The sequence below is a fragment of the Sinocyclocheilus rhinocerous genome, unplaced genomic scaffold (genome assembly GCF_001515625.1).
Source record: "Sinocyclocheilus rhinocerous isolate Xijiao unplaced genomic scaffold, SAMN03320098_v1.1 scaffold298, whole genome shotgun sequence".
NCBI lineage: Eukaryota > Metazoa > Chordata > Actinopteri > Cypriniformes > Cyprinidae > Sinocyclocheilus > Sinocyclocheilus rhinocerous.
In genome coordinates, this window is record NW_015650702.1 from 642,223 (window position 1) to 666,557 (window position 24,335).

The 24,335-nt window shown below is 37.2% G+C and overlaps 1 protein-coding gene and 1 long non-coding RNA gene across 5 annotated transcripts in view; one reads left to right on the plus strand and one right to left on the minus strand.

Annotated features, from left to right (window-relative positions):
• Positions 1 to 529: 529 nt before the first annotated feature.
• Positions 530 to 5,136, minus strand: LOC107712385 (uncharacterized). Its single transcript, XR_001636788.1, has 4 exons — positions 4,622 to 5,136; positions 4,326 to 4,369; positions 3,941 to 4,242; positions 530 to 683 (listed from the first exon to the last, which is right to left on the minus strand). It is a non-coding gene; the product is annotated as an uncharacterized LOC107712385 (long non-coding RNA).
• Positions 5,137 to 7,187: 2,051 nt separating this feature from the next.
• slc25a25b (solute carrier family 25 member 25b) overlaps positions 7,188 to 24,335 on the plus strand; it is a 20,965-nt gene continuing 3,817 nt past the window's right edge. For 2 of the 4 annotated variants that reach the window (XM_016517621.1, XM_016517622.1), the window contains exons 1-8: positions 7,188 to 7,942; positions 16,361 to 16,487; positions 16,654 to 16,741; positions 17,691 to 17,802; positions 18,585 to 18,743; positions 19,561 to 19,713; positions 23,122 to 23,229; positions 23,520 to 23,687. In XM_016517621.1, the coding sequence (XP_016373107.1) occupies positions 7,625 to 7,942; positions 16,361 to 16,487; positions 16,654 to 16,741; positions 17,691 to 17,802; positions 18,585 to 18,743; positions 19,561 to 19,713; positions 23,122 to 23,229; positions 23,520 to 23,687 (1,233 nt within the window). In that variant the 5' untranslated portion in view covers positions 7,188 to 7,624. Of the gene's footprint in view, positions 7,943 to 14,470; positions 14,632 to 16,360; positions 16,488 to 16,653; positions 16,742 to 17,133; positions 17,170 to 17,690; positions 17,803 to 18,584; positions 18,744 to 19,560; positions 19,714 to 23,121; positions 23,230 to 23,519; positions 23,688 to 24,335 lie in introns of those variants that run through there. The other 2 variants (XM_016517620.1, XM_016517623.1) reach the window with 2 other exon arrangements.

Here is a 24,335-nt window from a genome sequence, read left to right on the forward strand (position 1 = left end):
TGCCAATATCTATACATTAAGGTCAATGTCTATATAATAACCAAATACAGTATATACTACCATTCTAAACTTTTGTCACATGAAACTTCCAAAAATCATCCTGATATTATATGATGATTTGCTGCACAAGAAACATACAGTCATATTTTATTTATCAACGTTGAAAACAGTTGTGCTGCTGAACATTTTTGTAGAAAGTAGGATTTTTCCTCTCAGGATTCTTCAAAAGAATATAATTTACTTACTACTACTGACATTTTATATAGAGAGAGTTTTATTGGACAGAATTTGTATCATTTCCTTTATGGATAATGGATATAGCATATTTTATTTTATTACATTTTGAGTACATATTTTGCTCAGCACTTAATTTCCGAATTTGAGCAATATTATCTATAATATTTCTTTAAAATAATAATTCTATTATCCACTAAGGAAATTAGACAAGTTCCGTTAATTTGTCAGACAGGTGTGGTTATTACTGGCCAATGCCAATAATCCCAAAACTGCCTGACTGAATGGCCTGTTGCGAACTTCCACATTCTCAAAGAATTAGAATGAATATAAAAACTGTAAACAGTTATCATTTTAGTTTTTATCTATGGTGTGTGAACAGGCCTCAGTGCTCGTGTAGAAATAAACCTGTGTGAATCAAAGGCACATGGCTGCTGAGTATTTATCGTCTGTGGAAGGCAGAGGAACAGAACAGGAAGGAAGAGAGATGAGCATCCCTTTAATGATTACAATTACAGAGCAATTTCATCAAAAACTGACATCAATGGAGAGACTAGGGCACACACACACACACTTGCACAACTGTTTCCTTAGCAAATGTATAACCTCTTCCACAGTAATGATACACCTTAGGAAAATCTGCAACAAGAATATAACTCAGACTACAGCCTTTCAGCTAGATCCTTTAGGGTTTGGGTTCTAACCACAAACAGGAAGCACCAAAAAAATTATAATGATGCCAGCCAGCGGCGTTGATACCGGTTTACATAAGGTTATGTATTTCACATATCATGACAGTGAATGTCTGAATGGGACCTATAACTGCATGCACCCACCTCTGCCCATGCCAGCCATTAAAAAGCAGCCCTATCAGCACTTCAAGCTCCACTGCCCTCCGTCCGCTCAGCAAGCCTGGACAGCCCCTGGAAACTAATGATTTCTGTCCACATCCTCATTAACCGCCTCAGAGAAAGTTTTATCATCATGTTGATCCGATTTCTCCCATACCTTACGCAAAAATGAAGCGTGGAAAAGCTGCAGAACGAGTCTGAGATCAGCTTAAGGATGCAAGATCTTAATGATACTGATGCTCTAAAGATTCTAGTAATAATATGAGGCATTCTTGGTCTGTCATGACTCAGAGAACTTACTCTTGTCCATCAAGCACTGCATGAACTCAATCTACACTGATAAAGAGGACAGAAAGATGAAGAACCGTGAGAGAAAGAGAGAAAAGAATGAGCGAGGGGAGGAGGGCAGAGGGAAACAGGACCATGGCTTAGTCAGACAAACAGCTCTCTGTTTGGACTATCACTGAAGTCTCTGTCCAGTTTTTCGCTTTCTCTCTCTCACTCTCTTTTTCCCCTTTGTGCATTACTCCTCTATCAATCTTGCATTCCATTTCTAGTTCCTATCTGTCTCTTGTCTTGTTTTTTTTTCACTTTCTATGCCTTGAAATTACCACACACTCTGTTCCTGCTATCTATGCAATCGAATCTCTCTATCAGCCCATCTGAGGAATGGTGGTGTTTGGACATTTATGACATAACCCTCTTCTACCTCCTCATGTCAGATACACAAGGCATTGTGCAGAATGAATGCGGAGGTCATCTCAGTGCACCAGAACGAGGGCACTCTCAGTGCCTGGCACTGCTAGCAAGTCAATGCGCCCACACAATACACCACCCCCAGTCACATGACACTAAAAACAACTTCACAACACAAGAGATCTTCAAATAGACTGACACATTACCGTTTCTTGTGTTCTCTCTGGAGGAAATATTATTAGTTTTACATGTTCAGCTATGCTGAAATCAACTAGATGGATTATCTGATCCAAACCACTAATCAACTAAACACTGTCGTTTGGTGCCATTTTATTATTTAAAATATATATATTTAAAATTACATATTTTATTTTTAATATCTAATATTATTTTATTTTATATAAATAAAGGCTGAATTTATTTTGATCAAAAATCTAGTTGAAATAGGATTACACTTTAAAATAACTTTTCCATTTTAATCTATTTTAAAAAGTAATGTATTCCTGTGATGGCAAAGCTGAATTTTCAGCAGTCATTATTCAAGTTTTCAGTGTCACGTCATCCTTTAGAAACCATTGTAATATGCTGATTTGCTGCTCATTTCTTTTTATTATCAATTTTGAAAACAGTATTTTTGTAAAAACTGTGATGCATTCTTTAATGAATAGAAAGTTCAAATAGAAAACATTTCTACCATTATAAATGTTTACTGTGCGTACGTATGTGTGTGTGTGCGTGTGTATACATGCGTGTGTGTGTGTACCTGGTATTTATCACGTTATGGGGACCAAATGCCCCCCATAAAGATAGTAATACCAGTAAACTGTTCACTTGTGGGGACATTTTTAGGTCCCCATGAGAAAACAAGCTTATAAATCATACAGAATGAAGTTTTTTGAAAATCTAAAAATGCAGAAAGTTTCTTGTGAGGGGTAGGTTTAGGTGTAGGATTGGTGTAGGACGACAGAAAATACAGTTTGTACAGTTTAAAAACTATTACTGTACAAACTGGAACGATTACCGGTTTCACGATAAATCACGATAAAATGCCCTGACGGTTAGTACCTATGGAATGTCCCCATAAAACATGGGAACACAACATATATGTGTGTGTGTATAGAGCTTGGTGAAAGATCTCATAGCAGAAAAGCGTGAACATTTGGTTTAAAATTATTAAATAAATGAGAACATTAGTTAAACATAATTATCTCTAATTGCGACCAATCCCTATTCTATATCACATGGCTGCAAAGTGTTTTAAAAATGACGACAAACTGCAATGAACATCACATACAAGATTCATCCAATCAGAGTCTTTTTGGAATTCATATGGTGGAATCATAACCCACTTGTCTACATATACAACTGCTGATTCACTCAGATTTACTAATGCACCTTTATTCTTCTAATTGGGCTGAGTCTGATCAGACTTGCCCAGCTGTGAGTCTCTAGCCTACTATGGGCTTAAGCCTCTATTTATAAACAATCATAATGCTGACATGATATCTGTGTGCTATCATCTTAAACCACAGTCCAAGTGCAGAAATGTGTTCAGAATTAGTCACGAACAAAAGAAATCATGGAAATGGACATGATTGCGCAATTCAGGTTGTCTGTGTGCAATGATTAAAAGAGCAAATCTTTTACCTGGGTAAACAATGTAAAGAATGGCAGTGGTTTGACCCTGACCCCTAAAAAAATTTCTTAACTTTTGATGTGAGACCCCCTTAAGCAACCTGTGTGGTCTTCTAAGTGCACTTCAAATAGACTCAGAAATTTTTGAGTGCTGCAGTGCGGGCTAAGAAAAAACTGAAGGTCTGAACAAGTGCTCTTAATGAAACCTATACCAAAGACAACAACAAAATCTATAATAATACACACAAATAATGTCTTTCCACCCATCCTAGAGCTCTAAAGAGCATTTTTCAATGCCTACCATCATTCATCAACAATCATACCATTTTTTATTCACAATAAATCCAAACAATAAGTTACTACAGTTAGTGAAATAACTATAAATTTAGAATGTACAGTAATTTTTTTAAACTGTAGAATCTTATAAAATGTTACCAGAGTTTTACTGCCCTAGCAAGTATTTTATTTGGCAGAAACCATGGATATCATGGTCCAATACAGTCAGAGAGAATCCCAAATCTTACCTGGATGAAGAAATGGAAAAGTCTCCACCATCCAACAGCCTGATTTTGCAGAAAAGCATCCCGTTCACAAACGGCACAGCCGTGAGCTCCTCCAGGGTGAAGTGTATCTGAAACTTGAACTTCTTCTTTTTCATTAAAAACGCCATATTCTTTTGAGACTGGACTTTGGATGTTTGAAGGCAGAGGTAGATGAAGACAGGGAGATGGCTGCAGTTGTTTTTCAATCTGGTGCTTGGAAGTCCTTCTCAATGTATGTGCTTTGGTTCAGCATCTCTGAGAGGACTGAGGTTGTCCAGAAGAACCTAGGGTGTAAAACTCACTCTTAGACAGACTGGTCAGACAGGCTCTATACCAAGTAAACACTAAAAAGTATATCATAACTTACCTTAAAACCAACACAGGGGCAGCACTGCGGGAACGCTACAGTCTCTACAGAAAAGCAAACACATTCCCTGGAGAGTTAGTTACCTTGAAGAAGTCCATTATATTCAGGTGTAAAGATCCCTGGTGCTCCACTGGCACCATTCATTTAATCATGGAGAAATATTGTATGATTTTTGAGAGTTACTGACAATATCTAGCGAAATGACCATCATTTTTTCACTCTAATAATCGAAAGTAGTCGCCTGTTGTTTCCAATATCGTAACTGAAAATTTGAATAGAGACAGTTGAATACTTACGTCGATGAAGAGTTTTCATATGGCAGCCAGGATGGATAGAAATCACTGGACGGAACAATTCAGAAAACGACCCATAATAGAATTAACTTACTCGTATCGAAATCAACTGTTTAACGTTGAGTCAAAGGTAGACTGACTGCTGGGTTGAAACTGTCTAGCTCTTTAGTGAACTGAACTCTAGTAACGTTAAGCGCCGCCTCCATGGACGCGTGGATTTCCCTAAATACAGCTGAGCAATTCACTGAGGGCGTTCGAAACTCCCGTTACATCCACAAGAACGCAACAGTACTCCAGACTTTACTGTTAAAAGAAAAACATTCAGAGTTCAGGCGCGTTGTTTAGCTTGGCTATTATGTAGGTTGCGATACTGGCTTAAGAGATTAATCAGCAACGTTACCATAAGTACCATCAGCGGTTTCTAGGGAGGCAGAAAACAAACGTTCGTGTTGTCAAGGAGAATCACTAACTTGGAGAATAAAGAGGACTTCGCGCGTATGTGTTGGAGCAGAAAATCGTTGCTTTGGATTTGTTGGGAATGTAGCGCCATCTCGTGGCCGGATACTTGCTAGTTTATTAGAAATGCATATACAAAAACAGTGGTTTTCAGAAGTAAAATATAATATGTAAATCGTTAAATGTTACACTTCGACTAATTTTAAAGGCTTCTCATTTGTAGATTAATTATTTTCTTTGTAGTTAGTTCGTTTTGTATTTCAATTCTTTGTTAAACAGATACATTAATAAAAATATTAAGACACTCATCTGTTCTAGTAATAAACTCATTACTAACACTATTATTATTACTTCTACTACTAGGCCTACTATTAATTATTATTATATTTTTAAGATCTTAAGCAGTGACTCAAAGCAAATCGAATTTGTGATTACTTTTAACTATGTGCACACTGTTTTGTTCGAGTATGGTGTACTTGCAATTATAATGTCATATGGCCTATTTATATTTGCATACTGTTGTAATGTCTTTGTGTTACCTAGGGACTATATTTATGGATATAAATTAGCAATGGTATTATAATGCAGCATGTTTACATTTGTATTTTTATCATGTTCATTAATGTGCATTATCCCAATTAAATAAATGTGCCAAAATGTAGACAAATTGTTCCTTCACTTCAGACCAAACAAAGTAAGAAAAAAACTTTAATGAGTGCATCATTATTTAAAAAAATTAAACCATGTTTAGAGGTTCTGTGTATAATTGTAAGATGTGATGTGAACTTTTTAAAAGGCAGTGTGCAAATTAAACATCTTTATGCTGAGCTGTAACCACCACTATAAAACGCTAAGGGGAACTTGATTTGTGGATTTGTAAAATGTAGCTGTATTCAAAACAACCTGCAAGGTTATTGCAGGCTGAGGGGAACTTGGATTTTTCAGAACAATTAAAAAATACAAGATTTTTATTTTTTTTTTAGTTCACTTACAGGGATTGTTTGCTGAGTCATAGCTGCATGACCAAAATATAAAAGTATGTGCAGTTTTATGAGTTCACATTCACAAGGGAAGACACACTAGCAGTACTCACTGTGGAGATATAGGGTAAATCATTATAGTATATAGCTTGGTGTAGACGGGAACAGACAAGCTCTGTGTAAGTCATTAAGTCAGTGCTAAATTATTGTCTACTCAGTAGGTCTTCTGGAAGGCAACAAATGTGCAGCCTTGTCACACTGTAATTATTTAATTCCTGTAAATTGCATGGAAGTTAACTAGAAAAGTTTGTTTATTCAAAAACACAGAGTTGTTTATGCATAAAACATTCATAAGAATTGTCTTTGTGAAACTGGTTACTTCACAGATACCCTACATCATTGCAAACTGATTGCAAATGAAAGTTCATATTACGAAGTTTAACAAATTCTGACTTTCATGCTGCTTGCAATATCAGAGTTTGCTTTTGTATAAATTGGTTAAGTGCCTTTTAAAGAACATCAAATCCTAATTTGAAGAGCAGAAAACTGCATTCTATTATTTCCCCAGCAGGTGTCTCTCTTAAGTAAATTTTTGAATGTGATCACTGTGAGGAGGACCTTGAGGTAGGATTCTGAGTGACAAACAGTTGTACTACCTACTGGCATATTTAATAGTAGGCTACCAATGTAGAATTTAACAGCATAATTGTCTGACATGCACATAAATCTGGAATTTACACACATACAAGCCATAGACTGTATAAAAAGCAGAATCTTACAAATCTGCATTAATTGAGCATTCCTGTTCATTATTCGCAGCTACTCGTTTTATTTATATCTAAAAAATATATCTTAAAATATATATTTTTTATTTTCATTCTAATAATTCTAAGTAATAATGCTACTAATAATAGTAACAACAACAATTATTAGTATTTTTATGAACTATAAAAAAGTGGAAAGGACCAGAACTATTGGGGCGTGACGAGAAGACAATTTATATTAATGTGATTGGTAACTTCAAGTGTCCATCACTGACATCATTAGTCCCGCCCACTTCAAAGCCCCTCCCCCCAGTTACTCATTTCCTGTTGAACACGAGATTCCTCCCGCCCAACACCGGCGTTCTCGTTGCATCAGCTGTCATTCAGACCGCCAATTCAAACCGGATTACCATTGGAAATTCACAAACTCAAGAATATATATTCGGAACGAGATTCAAAGCGATGTATATGTCGGAAGACGCCGATTTGCCTGCGCTTTTTAGGATACTAGAATCCGGAGTACCGGTGGGACGTCCTTCCAGCTCATCACTATGAGCTCTGAATGCCGCTGTAGCGAGTGAATGCGCGATCAGTTTTGAACCTTAAACCAGAACATATCACACGAACTGTTGAAGTAAAGAGGCTCAAAAGCAATAGATAACACTTTAGACGTATTCGGAAGCTTATCTCAAAGCACATCTGTCACGCATCCTGACTGGAGAACACACGCGCCGCTCCGATCGCGTGACTCTCGCTCCCCACGCGCTCATACACAGACAGACTTTAAATTGCTGGAGTTCAGTGACATGCATCAACGGGGATCGTTCGTCTCTCCGTTGCTCAGCGGTGTTTTCTGCCAGTGCCGCTCGGAGGAGTATCAGGGCTCGGACCCCGGTGGAGGTGGTCGGACTCTGGGCTCCGCGACATCAATATCCGAGCACCGCCATGATGAGTCCTGCGACTCCCCGCATCACTGCCCGGTGTGCGGCGGACCCGAGCAGGAGCATCGGCTCAAGGTGCTCTTCCAGATCCTGGATGTCAACGGAGACGGAGGCATCTGTGTCAACGACCTGACCATCGGACTGAAAAAGCTGGGGGTCCATTGCACAGAACATGAACTCAAGGTGAGTTATCCACTTTACACAATTGAGTTATCCCACTATAATAGGTCTTTATACTGGGATTACAGGTCAGATCACACTGATAGAGAGGACAGATTTAGGAAGGACTCCGTTCAACTTATTTTGTTTGTGCATCACTATTTATTAAACCCCAGAAGTACAAGTTATGTATTTAACTGCTATTGGCTTCTTACTTTCACAGCTCTTGTGTGGGGTTACTCACTAAACCAGGTGATTTGAGTGACATTTGCTTAACACAGTGCCACAAATGCCATCTGTGCCTTTCCTTTCTCTGCACTGTGTGAAGAGGTTTTTTCCTAGAAAGGTTTACAGTTGTTTTCAGCGTGTTTGATGTAGACATATGTCTAAAAAGAACTACATTGTTGGGTGAACACTGGCAATGCTTATGTGGCATGATAGGAATTGGATTTTTTGTAGCATCTTCTATTTTGAGGCAGGTGTGTGGGTTTCTGTCCACCCAAAATATACATTTAACGTGGCAAATTGAGCTTAATTTCAGGTACGAAGAAGCTGTTCTCCTTATTTAGCTAGAACAATTATTTTAATATTATATATATATATTTGTGTGTGTGTTTAAATTCATTTATATTATTATTATTATTTATATTGTTTTCTTTTTTTGTAATTTTATTTACATGCACATATATACTGTATATATATGTATGTGTATATATATATAACAGTTATCAGAGAAATATACATTATACTGTAGTTTATGTATATATAGAGAGAGAATTATTGAGAAATAACACACCTATTGAGAAATGTGTGTTATTTCTCAAAAGGTTACTTGAATGTTTTTCTTTGCTTTGCCTCAGATATGCTAAGCATTATAGAGGATGCCCATATACAGGCATGTTCTTTTCTAATCAGAGTTCAGTATAATTTTCACTATCATGTTTTTTAGCTATGAATCTAGACTAGAATGTAACTGCCCAAAGAAGAAGGAAATGCGTAACTAGACAAGAGTCTCTCGAGAACACACAGAGCAATATAATTAATAAGCACAAACAAGAAGTTGCTGTTGGGAAATTCACAGTGCGGTAAGAATGTACACAACCTGCTTTGAGTGATCATAATCTGTTAAAACGAAATAGAAATCTGGGGAATGTGAAAGTGGAAGAAAAGGTTTCACTTTTATTACTTCAGGGGTTACAATAAGTTATACAACTACTTCATATTAATTAGCCTGAGCTAACTGTTGGAAAAGCATATCAGGGAATGGGATCTTGGATCCTGATCACCTGGAATGTGGGCTGCTTCTGTAGGCGAGTCATGAGACCTCATGAGGAGTTTCAGAGATGGTTTACTCATTGGCTTATAATGAGGACAGACATGTTTTGCATACCACACTACAGATAGTTTCATCTCTGGGTGTGTTTTACAAGCTTTTGACTAGGTTTCCTTAAGGTCAAACACTTTTTTGGATAGCGGCAGTCTTGGACAAAAGCCTGGCTGCAGAATTTTGCGCATCAAGTATTCCTTTGTTTGCCAACTAACAAAAGCACTTCGAACAAAACCGAAAGTTCCTCTCTAGTGGACTATAGCTGAGATTTGTTGGCACTGCTTAAATAGACCAGTAACTGTGCTATTACATGTTTAATTATGAAGGTCAAAAGATTTTGCTGCTTAATTCACAACCTCTCATCGTGATGAATGACATCTGCTGCTTCAATTACGGAGGGCAAAAATAACTTACTGGCACTTTCATAATCAAAGGTGGATTGCACTTGTGGATACTTGAACTTGATTTGCATGCTGGACTTGCAAATGCAGTGAGAAAATAAATGCAAATGCAGTGCAGGACCTGCTCGGATGATTTTCTATTCAAAAACACTCAAAAATAGTTTGTTACATAAGAAGCTACAGGTCTTTAAATGTTGTATGAATGGGCATGTGCAGAAAGGTTTTTAATTATAAGAGTTTTTAAATGAATCTGTAAATGGGTTAATGGAACAGTATATGTAGACACTTTTTACTTAAATTCAGCCTTTCTTTTCTTTTGACAATAGTGTGTGCATCTTAGCTGGCTTTCACTGAACCTGACAGAATCATACTTTTCTGGCATTTGCTCTTAAACACCCCATTAACTTCACTGCTTTATAGTCTATATCGGCTTCATTGGGTTACAGACTGTGAATGAAGCTTATCGCACAGTAACTGCTTAAAATTCAAGCAGAATGACGTCAATCCTGCCACATATAGAGCTATCCAATTCCTCCCACATCAGAAAATCATTCCCTCAGTGGCTTATTACATTAGTCTGCTAGAAACCCTGCTAATATCGAACATCAGTAGCTAATCCTCTCCTTTTAGAAAAATATTGAGTTTTATGTTCTGTTTAAAAATGTACATGCATGTCTCTTTTTGCGTTTATTTTTTTCTTTCTTTCTCTTAAATGTATTTTTTGTTTTATATTTTTAATTTGGTGCAGTAATAGCAAGCAGCCAAGACCCTTCATCATGTTCAAAGGGCTGGGTGAATAATTTAGGATCTCTCTAACGTCACATATTAATTTGCTTAGGAGTACAAGGGCCCCCTGGAGAACAGGGGAACCACTACACTAAGGTACATTTTGGTACCTGTGACGTGTACATTTAAAGGCACCTGAACCTAATATTAGGCTACATATTAGAGAATAATTTCAAACAAAGATTTGACAGTGTAGATGCTACAGTATGACTTTCTATTACAATATAACTTTGCAATATAACTTCTTATATCTTTAATATAACAAAAAAATGCTATACAGATAAATATGACTTCAAGGCAGGAGCACGAGTCAGTATTGTGCGTTTAATCGAATGGCCTGTAGAGCAGTCTGTTTCTCACTTGCTCATTTTATATACTGCATATGCATATAATCATATACATGCATACCATTTGCATTCCACTGTAAATTGTAAGAAGCGTAGGTTCCTGAGATCTGCATATTGTTCTGTGAAATAAATTGCGGTGCAGCTGTAGTTCAGTCTAATCAATAGAAAGTGATTCTGCTCAAATAAGCTGTATTGAATCGTGTCATGCGCAAGTAAAATAAGGGAGGAAGGATATAAAAAAGGCCCTGCTGTGCATACCCAGATGCATTTGCAAAGAAGGAATGGAACCACAACAAGCTGAATGAATGAATGAGGTAGATTTGTGTAGGTGAGTATTGCAGTGTTAGAAATGCATGGAATCACCCTGGAGGCGTTACCAGGGAGATCCTGATGATTCAGTAGGTCTTAAAAAAGCACAGGGCAGAAAAAACAGTCAGCAGAATTTCCTTCCTGCTGGGTGAGAAAGAGATCACTCCATAAGATGGCTGTATTTTATCCTCTGATTGGCTGCCTGTGCTTTGTCAGACAGGGGCAGCCAGTGTGGAGTGCTCTGATTGGCTGAGGCACAGCTGCAGTGAGGTTGCAGCTTTTTTCCCTGCATCACTTTTTGCCGGCTATAGATGCAGACAACCTGCAGCAGCTTGTAGGTGCCTAGAAATACTAACACTTAAAAAGTGGGATCGCTTTTAGAAATCGATTCATGCAGCTGTAGTTCAGTCTAATCAATAGAAAGTGATTCTGTTCAAATAAGCTGTATTGAATCTTGTCATTCGCAAGTAAAATAAGGGAGGAAGGATATAAAAAATGAACATGTCCTGCTGTGCATACCCAGATGCATTTGCAACGAAGGAATGGAACCACAACAAGCTGAATGAATGAATGAGGTAGATTTGTGTAGGTGAGTATTGCAGTGTTAGAAATGCATGGAATCACCCTGGAGGCGTTACCAGGGAGATCCTGATGATTCAGTAGGTCTTAAAAAAGCACAGGGCAGAAAAAACAGTCAGCAGAATTTCCTCATTGCTGGGTGAGAAAGAGATCACTCCATAAGATGGCTGTATTTTATCCTCTGATTGGCTGCCTGTGCTTTGTCAGACAGGGGCAGCCAGTGTGGAGTGCTCTGATTGGCTGAGGCACAGCTGCAGTGAGGTTGCAGCTTTTTTCACTGCATCACTTTTTGCCGGCTCTGTGATGCAGCCAACCTGCAGCAGCTTGTAGATCCCAAGAAATACTAGCGCTTAAAACATGGAATCACTTTTAAAAACGGATTCATTGTGAGGATTTCAGCTTCTTCCAGTTAAGTTGTCTTTTTCATGTTTTAAGCTACTGTGCAGTGTGTCATAGTTGTGGAGTGATGTCACTTGAAGAGTGAATGACTTTTTCTTCATCTTTTTGTGTGTTGTTGCGCTCAACTTTCATGTTTTGGGAAAGTTACCTGGACGGTTTGTTTTGGAAAAATGCTCTAAGTTTGCAATGATTTTGAGGCGATTATGAGAGCGGGTTAATTGGAACTGGTCATTCACTGCATTTCAAAGTTTTTTGACTTGGTCACCGGGTTACTGTGGAAACGCTGTTGGATATGCCAGTAAGCTTTGGAAATTGTGTGGCAGTGTCCCCATCTGCCCTCATCCTCCTGGCCTCACATATGACTGCCTGAGCAGTTTCTCTCTATACGCACATACAACATCTGTAGACGTAGTTCTTGAGAAGACCAAGTCAAAACTCAAGTACACAAACAGACTTGGAGCATCTTTATGAAGATGCTCAAGGAATTTTGGTCATCCCTGTCCCAGTGGCTTCTGGGAGTAACAGCGTGCCAACATGATACCGCAGGGCCACCTGACGGACTAAAGGAACGAAACTTAGAAAATGCTGCAAAAAAGGAAGGCCAGAGGGAACCGGACACAAAGGCAGATTCAGTCGGTCAAGAAAAGAGCACAGTATCTCCAAAGAAAACTACAGTGCTGATTATGGTGGCGCCTCCTACGGATCTTCAGAAGGTATTGCAGAGAGAATTGCCACATTAAACAGAAACATTTGTTGAAAGGCTTTAAAGTTGCTTATGCATTGATATTTTTGCTTTTTGGTTTCTGAGAGGAATACAATAACAACTGAACTGCTGCACTTTATTTCATATTTTGATTCTTGAAGTCTTTTCAGCTTAGATCTTCCAAAGACTATAGAATACCCAAGACGTGTCACTCGTATAGTTTTGAATGGGGAAAAATGCAACGCTCAATATGGCCACTCAATCGCAGGAAGCCCCGCCTTCTGAATGAAGGAGCCAATCGCTAATCGGTAAAGTCAGCGCGTCACTGCAGCTGCCGTTAGATCTTCCAAAACTGAGCTATGAGTGATATTTCACATCTCATTATTTGCATATGGAAAATGAGTGAAATGCAAATTTTTAAATCAAATTGGCTTCATGTGATCTAGGCGTCTGAGAAAGGCCTATTTTAGTAAAATAATTTAAGATATTACAACAGATATCTGCACATGATCTGAAATTGAGTCAGTATGGTGGTTAAAAAGGAGCAGGAAAAGTTCTATAATCCCATTTGTTTGTGTTTTTGTTATATACTCTCAGAAAAAAATGGTACTAAAGCTGTCACTGGGTCGTTACTTTTTCAAAAGGTACACTTTTGTATCTTATTGACCTCTTAAGGGTGAATATTGGTACTTTAAAGGTATATATATCAGTACCTAAATGGTACACATTAGTAATTTTTTGAAAAGGCACCATCCCAGTGACCGCTTTTGACAAGCAGCTTTTAACAGACAAACAGCAGATAGTCAGCAATGAATTGGTGTGAATTTTTTTAGACTTCTGCAAATTAGACATGTCCCACGCATTTGAATGTTTCTCTCTCCTCCCCCAAACTGTTGCTTCACATCTTTAGTGGGTTGCAGACAGTCTTGCTCTCTAAATATTATTATTGTATAGTCAGGCCCAATGTCGGAAACCTGGTCAGACTCATTAGGGAATGATCACATGCTAGTGACAGGATTAGACCGCTTTACATTGTGAATGATCAGATTCAGTTATCTGTTATCTAGGGACAAACAAGATTAATCACATACTGAGCGGTATAACTGTTGTTGTTTCATGTTTTATCCTGACTACCAATTTCACTAATTAGTTGTTGCTGAATTGACCCTTTGCTAAGCCCTTGGTTACTGTTGCTAGATTTGACAAGCTTTACTGATGTCTCATAGGACTGCATTGGAGATTTTTATGAGTGGCACAATTTTTGCATTGAAAGTGGTAAGTAATGTTATGGGAGCTGAAATTTCACAATTTATTTTTCTTTTCTCTTTAATAAAAGGTTGAATTAGATGAGTTATCTTTTTTTAAGTAGTCGAATAAGATGCTGTGTGCTTTCCTTATTTTAATTATATGAATATTCCAGAAACCTGCAGTTGCATGGCTGTCAATCTTTAAGACAGATACTTCGGTAAGCTTGTAAGAAGGTGATGCTGTATATGACGTGAGCCAATTACATAGCAGTGTTCGCAGTACAAGCCTCGAAACGGGAGGGATTTATACGTCCCCTAATCACATGTGACAGAAATACCAGCGTTACGGTCTTGATAGCTTCAAGAACAGACGAGAGCCGTGTACATATGTTTCTTTCTTACATTGCCTTCAAGTTTTTAGTTTTATTGATTTCTTAATTTTTTTTTTAGCTGAACATGTTGTGTTTGTGTCTTTACGTGCCTGTCCATATCTCAGAACGGATAGAATTACAGTATTTTGAGTCCGATAGTTTACCGGCGCAGTTGAAGTCTCTTTTCAAGTTGAGTTTATTTCTTCCATCACAAGAGTTCGATTCATACAGGAATTGGCGAAAGGTATGTCATCTGTATTATTATGTTAAAAACGATTGTGTAGTGTGTGGAATGTTTTATTTTGTATATTAATTTTTAACGTTTAGTAGTTTTATGTGATTTTGTCACTTTTATTTGTTTTTTTATTTACGTATTGCATTAATTAATTTTTATTTTAGTTTTAATTTATTAATTTTAGTACTTCACTAATTTTACTAATTTAATACATATTTATTTCAGTTGCCAATGCACCATTTCTAATTTTCATTTATTCAGTTTTTACGTTTTTTAATCATATTTATATTTTATTTAATTTCAGATTTATTTCAGTTACTAAAAATGATTGTTAATAGTTTTAGGTTGCTTTTGGTTAACAACACTGGTCTCAAATGTAATCCGTGGGTTTTGTGATTTAAAGAAATTGAAGAAAATCAGTGTTGTTTTAGATGGTCAAAAAGTTCTTGTGAACCAAGAGCTCTGTGTTCTGCCCATTCATGTCAGAATTTGTAATGGGATGAATCCGTTTAATCCAGATTATTTGACTTCCGTGTTTGAACTGCTTTCAGAATCCCTTCCTGTGTCCTTCACAGAGTTACAGCTCACTTTCATTTTTATGGCTAAATGACTTAGACATCAAGTGACTTTTCTTTTTTTTTTTTCAGAAAATGCCAATAAGTAGTAATTGTAAACCAAAACAACTTTATTATGAACACTATAAAATGTAGTATTCAGATTGCAAGTATTTCTTTCTGTCTTTCATCTGATTCTCCAGATTTTTTATATTTGAAAATGACTGCATTGTCAACTTCAGAAGGTTAACAATGTTCTCTGACTTCTTCTTGGTGGTATAGATTTAATGAGCACAGGGCCCATAAAAAAAGCACTTTATTTGTGGATTATATGGGCTCGTGACTGGATTTTAAGCTATTGTAGCTCATGTAGTTGTGAATTTTAGTTTATTAAAGGCAGGGTATGTGATTTTTCAAAAACACTTTAGAGAACTGATTCGGGCCGAATCGCAAAACAAACTTGTAGCAGGGCCCATAAAAAAAGCACTTTATTTGTGGATTATATGGGCTCGTGACTGGATTTTAAGATATTGTAGCTCATGTAGTTGTGAATTTTAGTTTATTAAGACACTTTTTCTTTGTTTTTACTAAGGTGTTATTATGCACAAGTCCATAATCTCATAATGGACAGCAACATAAAACAAATGATCTGACTCCGTGATCTGGTTTTCAGTGGCACATTACGAAATGCTGATGTCACTGGGTGGGTGTTCAGTTTAGTTTTTTTGCTTGTGGTTGAAAAAGTGCAGTAGTGGACAGACCAGTAATTTTGTCACACACTGTCAGAGCAACATCAGCCAGGAATCACGCTATGGGCCTGATTTGCTATTAAAACTGGAAACACATTTGCTTTGTTTGTGTCTTTCCAGAACACTTCAGGTTAATGATTAATTCATCTTCTCCATCCCTTTCCATTAGCTTCAATTATACACTGCTCAATGGTTCAGACAGCTTATGTCCTAAAGGTCAAGCGTTGTCAGGATGGGCTTCATAAAGCTGATGCTCATGAGAATGTTCAGCATGGTCCTATCAATACTCTCTTCAACAAACAAAGACCATATGTCTGTCCCTAGTGGCCCATTAGCTCAACACCCCGAACGGCACCAGCTCACTGACCTCAAAAATGACCTGGCTTGATTCTGTCCTCAGGTTTTGATGTTGATTCCAGCGTGTATGTGTTTCAGAAAATCGTCAAGGCTGGAGACAAAGACTTGGATGGTCAGTTGGACTTTGAGGAGTTTGTGCACTACCTGAGGGACCATGAGAAGAAACTGAGGCTGGTCTTCAAGAGCCTTGACAAAAAGAACGATGGTAAGTATGTTAGTAGTGTATTGGTGAACTATTACGAGCGTTGTCTTGAATTATAGGTGTTTTAGTCTCTTTAATGCTCATTTTGTCGTCTTTCTTTTTGTCTTATGTCATATGAAGTCATATTAAGGCCACCTTTGGAAAATCACGTTTCCTTTTAAAACTGCAGGTCGCATAGATTCACAGGAGATCATGCAGTCACTAAGAGACCTCGGGGTTCATATATCTGAGGAACAGGCTGAAAAGATCCTCAAGAGGTAATTTGTTTTATTGATTGTATCTGTCCAACCCCCTTCATTCTCTTTAGCCTTTTATTCACAGCTAATAATTCAGACCTGACTGGGAACCCTCGCCTCAAAACAGCACGTGTTATACAACCCGTCTCCTGGTTCTGATTTTTCAGCATGTTTATTTGACATTCTTTGACGAGCCAATACCCAAGAGTTTTTTAGAGCTCATTTTAGAGCTCCTAAAAGAAACCAGAATCACATATACAAACTAATTGCAGCACATACAATAATAAAAGTTATTTTTTATTTTCCATCTGTGTGTAAATGTCTTTGGTCGTACGCGTTCTGTCTCTGTTTCTTTATCACTCTCTCCTTCTTGTGATCCCACCCCCACTCTCTCTCTCTGCTCATCTTATCAGAATAAGGAGGGGTTATATATGTGCCTCTATAATGTAGTAAGTAGTGGTCTTATCCCTGCATGTTTGCCTTGCTCTGCTTTTTCATTTCATCTGCTGTTTCATCTGTGCTGTTTTCATTTTGCATTTTTGAGGTAATTTTTTTTCTCTCTCTCTCAGAAGCTATTTTGTCTCATGTGGGTAGTGCTTTGGAAATATTAAGTAAGCTAATGATGCCTATATTTTAGGATTTTTTGACAAATAACAACTAAACTCTTAGCAAAAGAAAGCTTTCGTAAATTACTTTATTAAAGAAGAATTCTAAATGCGATAGATCTGAAATGCTGAAACCAGGGACATTTTTGCATGTGAATAATTTTTATTTTCTAGCTGCTTGACTGTACATGATTAATTTCAGTAGAGGTTTTGCAAATCTAAGCCGTTTTTTATGGAAGTGTGTATACATTTTAGAAAGTGTAAGCTCAGCTGGTCTTTTTTTTAAATAAGAAGCTGCTACCCAAAGCCAAAGAAGTTCCTGACATATTTAGTTTTGGTCTCTTTTTGTCTTTTAATTTGAACAGTATGGATAAAAACGGTACGATGACGATTGATTGGAATGAATGGAGAGATTACCATCTGCTTCATCCTGCTGACAACATTCCTGAAATCATCCTCTACTGGAAACACTCTACGGTAAAACTAAACCACACCATCCTGCCATGTGCCTTACAGTTCAAAGTTTCCAGCTTTGCTTTTAGCGCCAACTTTCTCTCATTGAGGGGGTTATGGTGCTTTTTACAGTCTTTGTATTCTGTGTTAATTGCATTCACCACACATCTCATTTAAACTGGTGATGTGCTGCCACCTCAGTCATTCAGTCCTTCTAAGCCCACTTAGTTAAATTTGTTTTCTTGCACTTGAAATACTCCTGAATGGGACAAAAGGGGGTCACTGTCTGATCCTGTTAAACAGATCAACGGTGCTCTGACGTCACTGACTTGACCTTTTTGAGCCAGGAGAGGTAGATGTGTCCACCTCATGGATTATTCTAACACTGTGTGTCCCCAGGTGAACAGATAACTCGCACTTATATTTTTCACAGAAGAGTAATTTCACTTTGATTTAAAAAATAAAATTTCTGGATTTCTGTCATTATTCATAATTACAGTTTCTGTATTTTGAGGATCAAAAAAATGAAATACAGCCACCCAAAACCAATGAAGATCAATCTAACGTCATATTAAAGCTGGATGATATAAAAAGGACTGAACTAAATGTATAAATATCCATGGAAAAGAGTAAGACCGATACCTCTCATCTTTTAGTATGCAGTAATCTCGAGATTCTGTAGCACAGAAACGCAAGAATAATTTTTCTAGTCCTATTGATGGATCATCTAACTGGTTGATTGTCCATTCATTAAATTCTCTTGTGCATGTAATCTCACTCCACATGATGTCATTTCCTCTGTGCAGATATTTGATGTAGGGGAAAGTATGTTGGTCCCTGATGAGTTTACGGCAGAGGAGAAGAAAACGGGGATGTTGTGGCGACACCTGGTAGCAGGAGGTGGAGCTGGTGCAGTGTCCCGTACCTGCACCGCACCCCTGGACCGCCTTAAGGTTCTCATGCAGGTATGAGACCCCCTGACGCTACCTGTACAGAACTTATAGCACACATCATATGATCAATGAATAATACACAGTTAAGTTTGGAAACCTACATTATATATTTTTAGATTTATATTATATTAGGGTAGACATATATTACTTTATACAATTATATTTTATACATTATTAAGACGCATGTTATTTATATGTGAAATATTTTTACAGGTTAAAATAACTTTATTCTATTTGAATATTCAAAATGTAGTTTATTCCTGTGATGGCAAAGCTCAATTTTCAGCAGCCATTACTCCAGTCTTCAGTGTCACATGATCCTTCATGCTGATTTGGTGCTCAAGTAACATTTCTTATTAACATTATTAATGTCTAAATTGACACTTTTGATCAAGTTCACGTCACAGCATTTGTTTCATGAGAACCATCTAGGCTTGTGAGCTAAAATCCTAGTGTTAGTGAGATCCCATGTCACCAGTGTGCTGCTTATGAAGGGACTACATCTTCGATTGCTTTAGGGACACTGCTACTGTAGTAAGTGTACTGTTGAGTCACTATGGTACATGATGTTCTGTTCTTTGGATGAGTGCCTTGGTGGATGACCATGCACATTATGAAATGCCTTAGTGAGGCTAGTTTCAGTTTGGTGGATCTTAAAATTCTCCATTTTTAAATTCTTCAGTGTATGACTGTATAAGACTATACAGGACATTGTAGCTTAGCTACCCTTAAAGCTTACCTTACCTGAAGTAAACTTACATTTAAAATGCTTAAATGAAATAATTTACAAGCAAATTGAGACATTTCACCACTGCAATGGTGTTGGCAGGTTCATGCGTCACGCAGCAACTCCATGGGCATCGCCGGAGGATTCACCCAAATGATCCGTGAGGGTGGACTTCGGTCGCTGTGGCGAGGGAATGGTATCAACGTTTTGAAGATCGCGCCTGAATCTGCTATCAAGTTCATGGCGTATGAGCAGGTAGCTTGTTGTTGTTATCTCTTGTTATCTTTCGGCAATTACAAAATCGGAGAACTATAATCCTGGATGTTTAAAATAATGCAATGGTAAATATATTTTTCCACAATGTTTAAAAAAAACTTTTGAAGAAACGGATGCTTTTCTTTTGCTGATCTTTTTATGTGATTAAATAAACTTTTTTAAACCTTTAAACCGGACACCTCCCACACGAAAAAAATCATAATCAAATTACTAAGCAACCCCTGAATGGAATAACACGAAATAGGTATCATTTTAAAGGTTAGAATCTCAGCTTTTTAAAGAATGTAATTATTTTGATCAACTCTTAACGAGCGCTGAGCAGTCCCTCTAAAACGAAGTGTACCGCGGGCGGGGCGCCCCCCCTTTGTGAAAATATTACTAATCATATTTTTCAAACCACTGCCTTGATCAACAAAAAATGGATATCATTTGAAAATCTGAGCTTTACAATGCATGTAGCCACTTTGATTAACTCCAAAGTAGTGCCGAGTTATTTGCTGATAAATGACCAAAAAAAAAATTTCATAATTTACAAAATATGTTTTTTGTGCCATGTACTCTAATATGTTAGAAACATCATACAGCTCAGATAGTCATGTGTCATATGTCGTTTGAAAGGTCTCATGGGGTAGAATAAAACAAGCATAATTGTTTGGGGCTTTGAATAAACCTGAGTGAGGCATTACTTCAAATTCAAAACAACTATTTCAAAACTGTAAAGGGCTAAGAGGCGGGCTACCTTGGTTCCAAATGCTGTAACTTTTGATTACTCGAAGATCAATCTAACGTCATATTAAAGCTGGATGATATAAAAAGGACTGAACTAAATGTATAAATATCCATGGAAAAGAGTAAGACCGATACCTCTCATCTTTTAGTATGCAGTAATCTCGAGATTCTGTAGCACAGAAACGCAAGAATAATTTTTCTAGTCCTATTGATGGATCATCTAACTGGTTGATTGTCCATTCATTAAATTCTCTTGTGCATGTAATCTCACTCCACATGATGTCATTTCCTCTGTGCAGATATTTGATGTAGGGGAAAGTATGTTGGTCCCTGATGAGTTTACGGCAGAGGAGAAGAAAACGGGGATGTTGTGGCGACACCTGGTAGCAGGAGGTGGAGCTGGTGCTGTGTCCCGTACCTGCACCGCACCCCTGGACCGCCTTAAGGTTCTCATGCAGGTATGAGACCCCCTGACGCTACCTGTACAGAACTTATAGCACACATCATATGATCAATGAATAATACACAGTTAAGTTTGGAAACCTACATTATATATTTTTAGATTTATATTATATTAGGGTAGACATATATTACTTTATACAATTATATTTTATACATTATTAAGACGCATGTTATTTATATGTGAAATATTTTTACAGGTTAAAATAACTTTATTCTATTTGAATATTCAAAATGTAGTTTATTCCTGTGATGGCAAAGCTCAATTTTCAGCAGCCATTACTCCAGTCTTCAGTGTCACATGATCCTTCATGCTGATTTGGTGCTCAAGTAACATTTCTTATTAACATTATTAATGTCTAAATTGACACTTTTGATCAAGTTCACGTCACAGCATTTGTTTCATGAGAACCATCTAGGCTTGTGAGCTAAAATCCTAGTGTTAGTGAGATCCCATGTCACCAGTGTGCTGCTTATGAAGGGACTACATCTTCGATTGCTTTAGGGACACTGCTACTGTAGTAAGTGTACTGTTGAGTCACTATGGTACATGATGTTCTGTTCTTTGGATGAGTGCCTTGGTGGATGACCATGCACATTATGAAATGCCTTAGTGAGGCTAGTTTCAGTTTGGTGGATCTTAAAATTCTCCATTTTTAAATTCTTCAGTGTATGACTGTATAAGACTATACAGGACATTGTAGCTTAGCTACCCTTAAAGCTTACCTTACCTGAAGTAAACTTACATTTAAAATGCTTAAATGAAATAATTTACAAGCAAATTGAGACATTTCACCACTGCAATGGTGTTGGCAGGTTCATGCGTCACGCAGCAACTCCATGGGCATCGCCGGAGGATTCACCCAAATGATCCGTGAGGGTGGACTTCGGTCGCTGTGGCGAGGGAATGGTATCAACGTTTTGAAGATCGCGCCTGAATCTGCTATCAAGTTCATGGCGTATGAGCAGGTAGCTTGTTGTTGTTATCTCTTGCTATCTTTCGGCAATTACAAAATCGGAGAACTATAATCCTGGATGTTTAAAATAATGCAATGGTAATATATTTTTCCACAATGTTTAAAAAAAACTTTTGAAGAAACGGATGCTTTTCTTTTGCTGATCTTTTTATGTGATTAAATAAACTTTTTTAAACCTTTAAACCGGACACCTCCCACACGAAAAAAATCATAATCAAATTACTAAGCAACCCCTGAATGGAATAACACGAAATAGGTATCATTTTAAAGGTTAGAATCTCAGCTTTTTAAAGAATGTAATTATTTTGATCAACTCTTAACGAGCGCTGAGCAGTCCCTCTAAAACGAAGTGTACCGCGGGCGGGGCGCCCCCCCTTTGTGAAAATATTACTAATCATATTTTTCAAACCACTGCCTTGATCAACAAAAAATGGATATCATTTGAAAATCTGAGCTTTACAATGCATGTAGCCACTTTGATTAACTCCAAAGTAGTGCCGAGTTATTTGCTGATAAATGACCAAAAAAAAAATTTCATAATTTACAAAATATGTTTTTTGTGCCATGTACTCTAATATGTTAGAAACATCATACAGCTCAGATAGTCATGTGTCATATGTCGTTTGAAAGGTCTCATGGGGTAGAATAAAACAAGCATAATTGTTTGGGGCTTTGAATAAACCTGAGTGAGGCATTACTTCAAATTCAAAACAACTATTTCAAAACTGTAAAGGGCTAAGAGGCGGGCTACCTTGGTTCCAAATGCTGTAACTTTTGATTACGTCATGATATCACCACAAAATTCACATACAGCACACATGTTGGGGAACATCACCAAAAAAGAATTTTCCTTCTACCTTATTTCTGTCCTGAGATATTGATATTGACTCGAACTTTTTCTTACATTTTTATCAGCTATTTCTCAGCAGGAGAATGTCCAAATGAAATATTTCTTTCCACTGAAAGTACAGAACATTTCCTATCAAACGATACCAACCTTTTGACTCTCCTTGCTACAGTCTTCAAGTTATGAGTCATTATTTTTGTGCATGTCACTCAGAAAAAACATCAGCTTCAGTGAAGCAAAAATGCCCTCATGACTAATGAACATCATACCATTATCTGGCTTAAAACCTTTGGAGGGAGAGAAAAACCTTGCTTTTTTTTCTCTCTTTGATATTTTTGTCTGTGAGCTCTAAAGCTCATTTGCCCTGTTCTTCAGATTAAGCGGCTGATTGGCAGCAATCAGGAGACGTTGGGAATCCTGGAGAGGCTGGTTTCTGGGTCTCTAGCAGGAGCTATTGCTCAGAGCAGCATCTACCCCATGGAGGTAAGAGCATAAACTGTCATTTAGGAATAAAGTTTGAGCACTGTTTTGAGTAAACAAAAGCTTTCATTTCATTTCAAGAATAATTATTAAACAAGCTATGACTAGACCTTCCATGCATTCTTTGTATCATGTTCTGTAATGTACAAATTTTAAAAAACTATGTTTCCAGGGTTTTTAATTATTAACTGCCATCGCAGAAACTGAAACCTAACCAAGCTGATGATGACTTTCTAAAGCATTGCTTTGTTTAGATCTCTTGGAGCTTAAACAAAGCTTTTTGTGTGTTTAAGGTTTTAAAAACTCGTCTTGCCCTGGGAAGGACGGGTCAGTACTCTGGTATGAAGGTCTGTGCTAAACATATATTTAAGAAGGAGGGACTGAAAGCCTTCTATAAAGGTTATATTCCCAATATGTTGGGAATCATCCCTTATGCGGGAATAGACCTGGCTGTTTATGAGGTAAGTTTTTACACAGTAAAACAAAAAGATTATATATTTGTCAGTGGCAACTAATTGAAATAAAATAATTTTAAGTTAAAGTAAAAATGTATGTAGTTATTACTAGTGCTGTCAAACGATTAATCGCATCCAAAATAAAAGTTTTTGTTTACTTAATATATGTACAGTGGGGAAAATAATTATTTGATCCCCTACTGATTTTGTAAGTTTGACCACTTACAAAAAAATTAAAGGTCTATAATTTTTATGGTAGGTTTATTTTAATGGATAGAGACAGAATATCAACAAAAAAATCCAGAAAAACACGTTATTTAGAGAGAGTCTTTAAAGAGGAGTGGAACAAAATCCCTCCTGAGATGTGTGCAAACCTGGTGACCAACTACAAGACACGTCTTACCTCTGTGCTTGCCAACAAGAGTTTCTCCACCAAGTTTTGCTTGGGGATCAAATACTTATTTGACTCACTGAAATGCAAATCAATTTATAACCTTTGAACAGCGTTTTTTTTTCTGGATTTTTTGCTTGATATTCTCTCTCTATCCGTTAAAATAAACCTACCATAAAAATTATAGACCCTTCATTTCTTTGTAAGTGGGCAAACTTACAAAATCAGTAGGGGATCAAATAATTATTTTCCCCACTGTATAT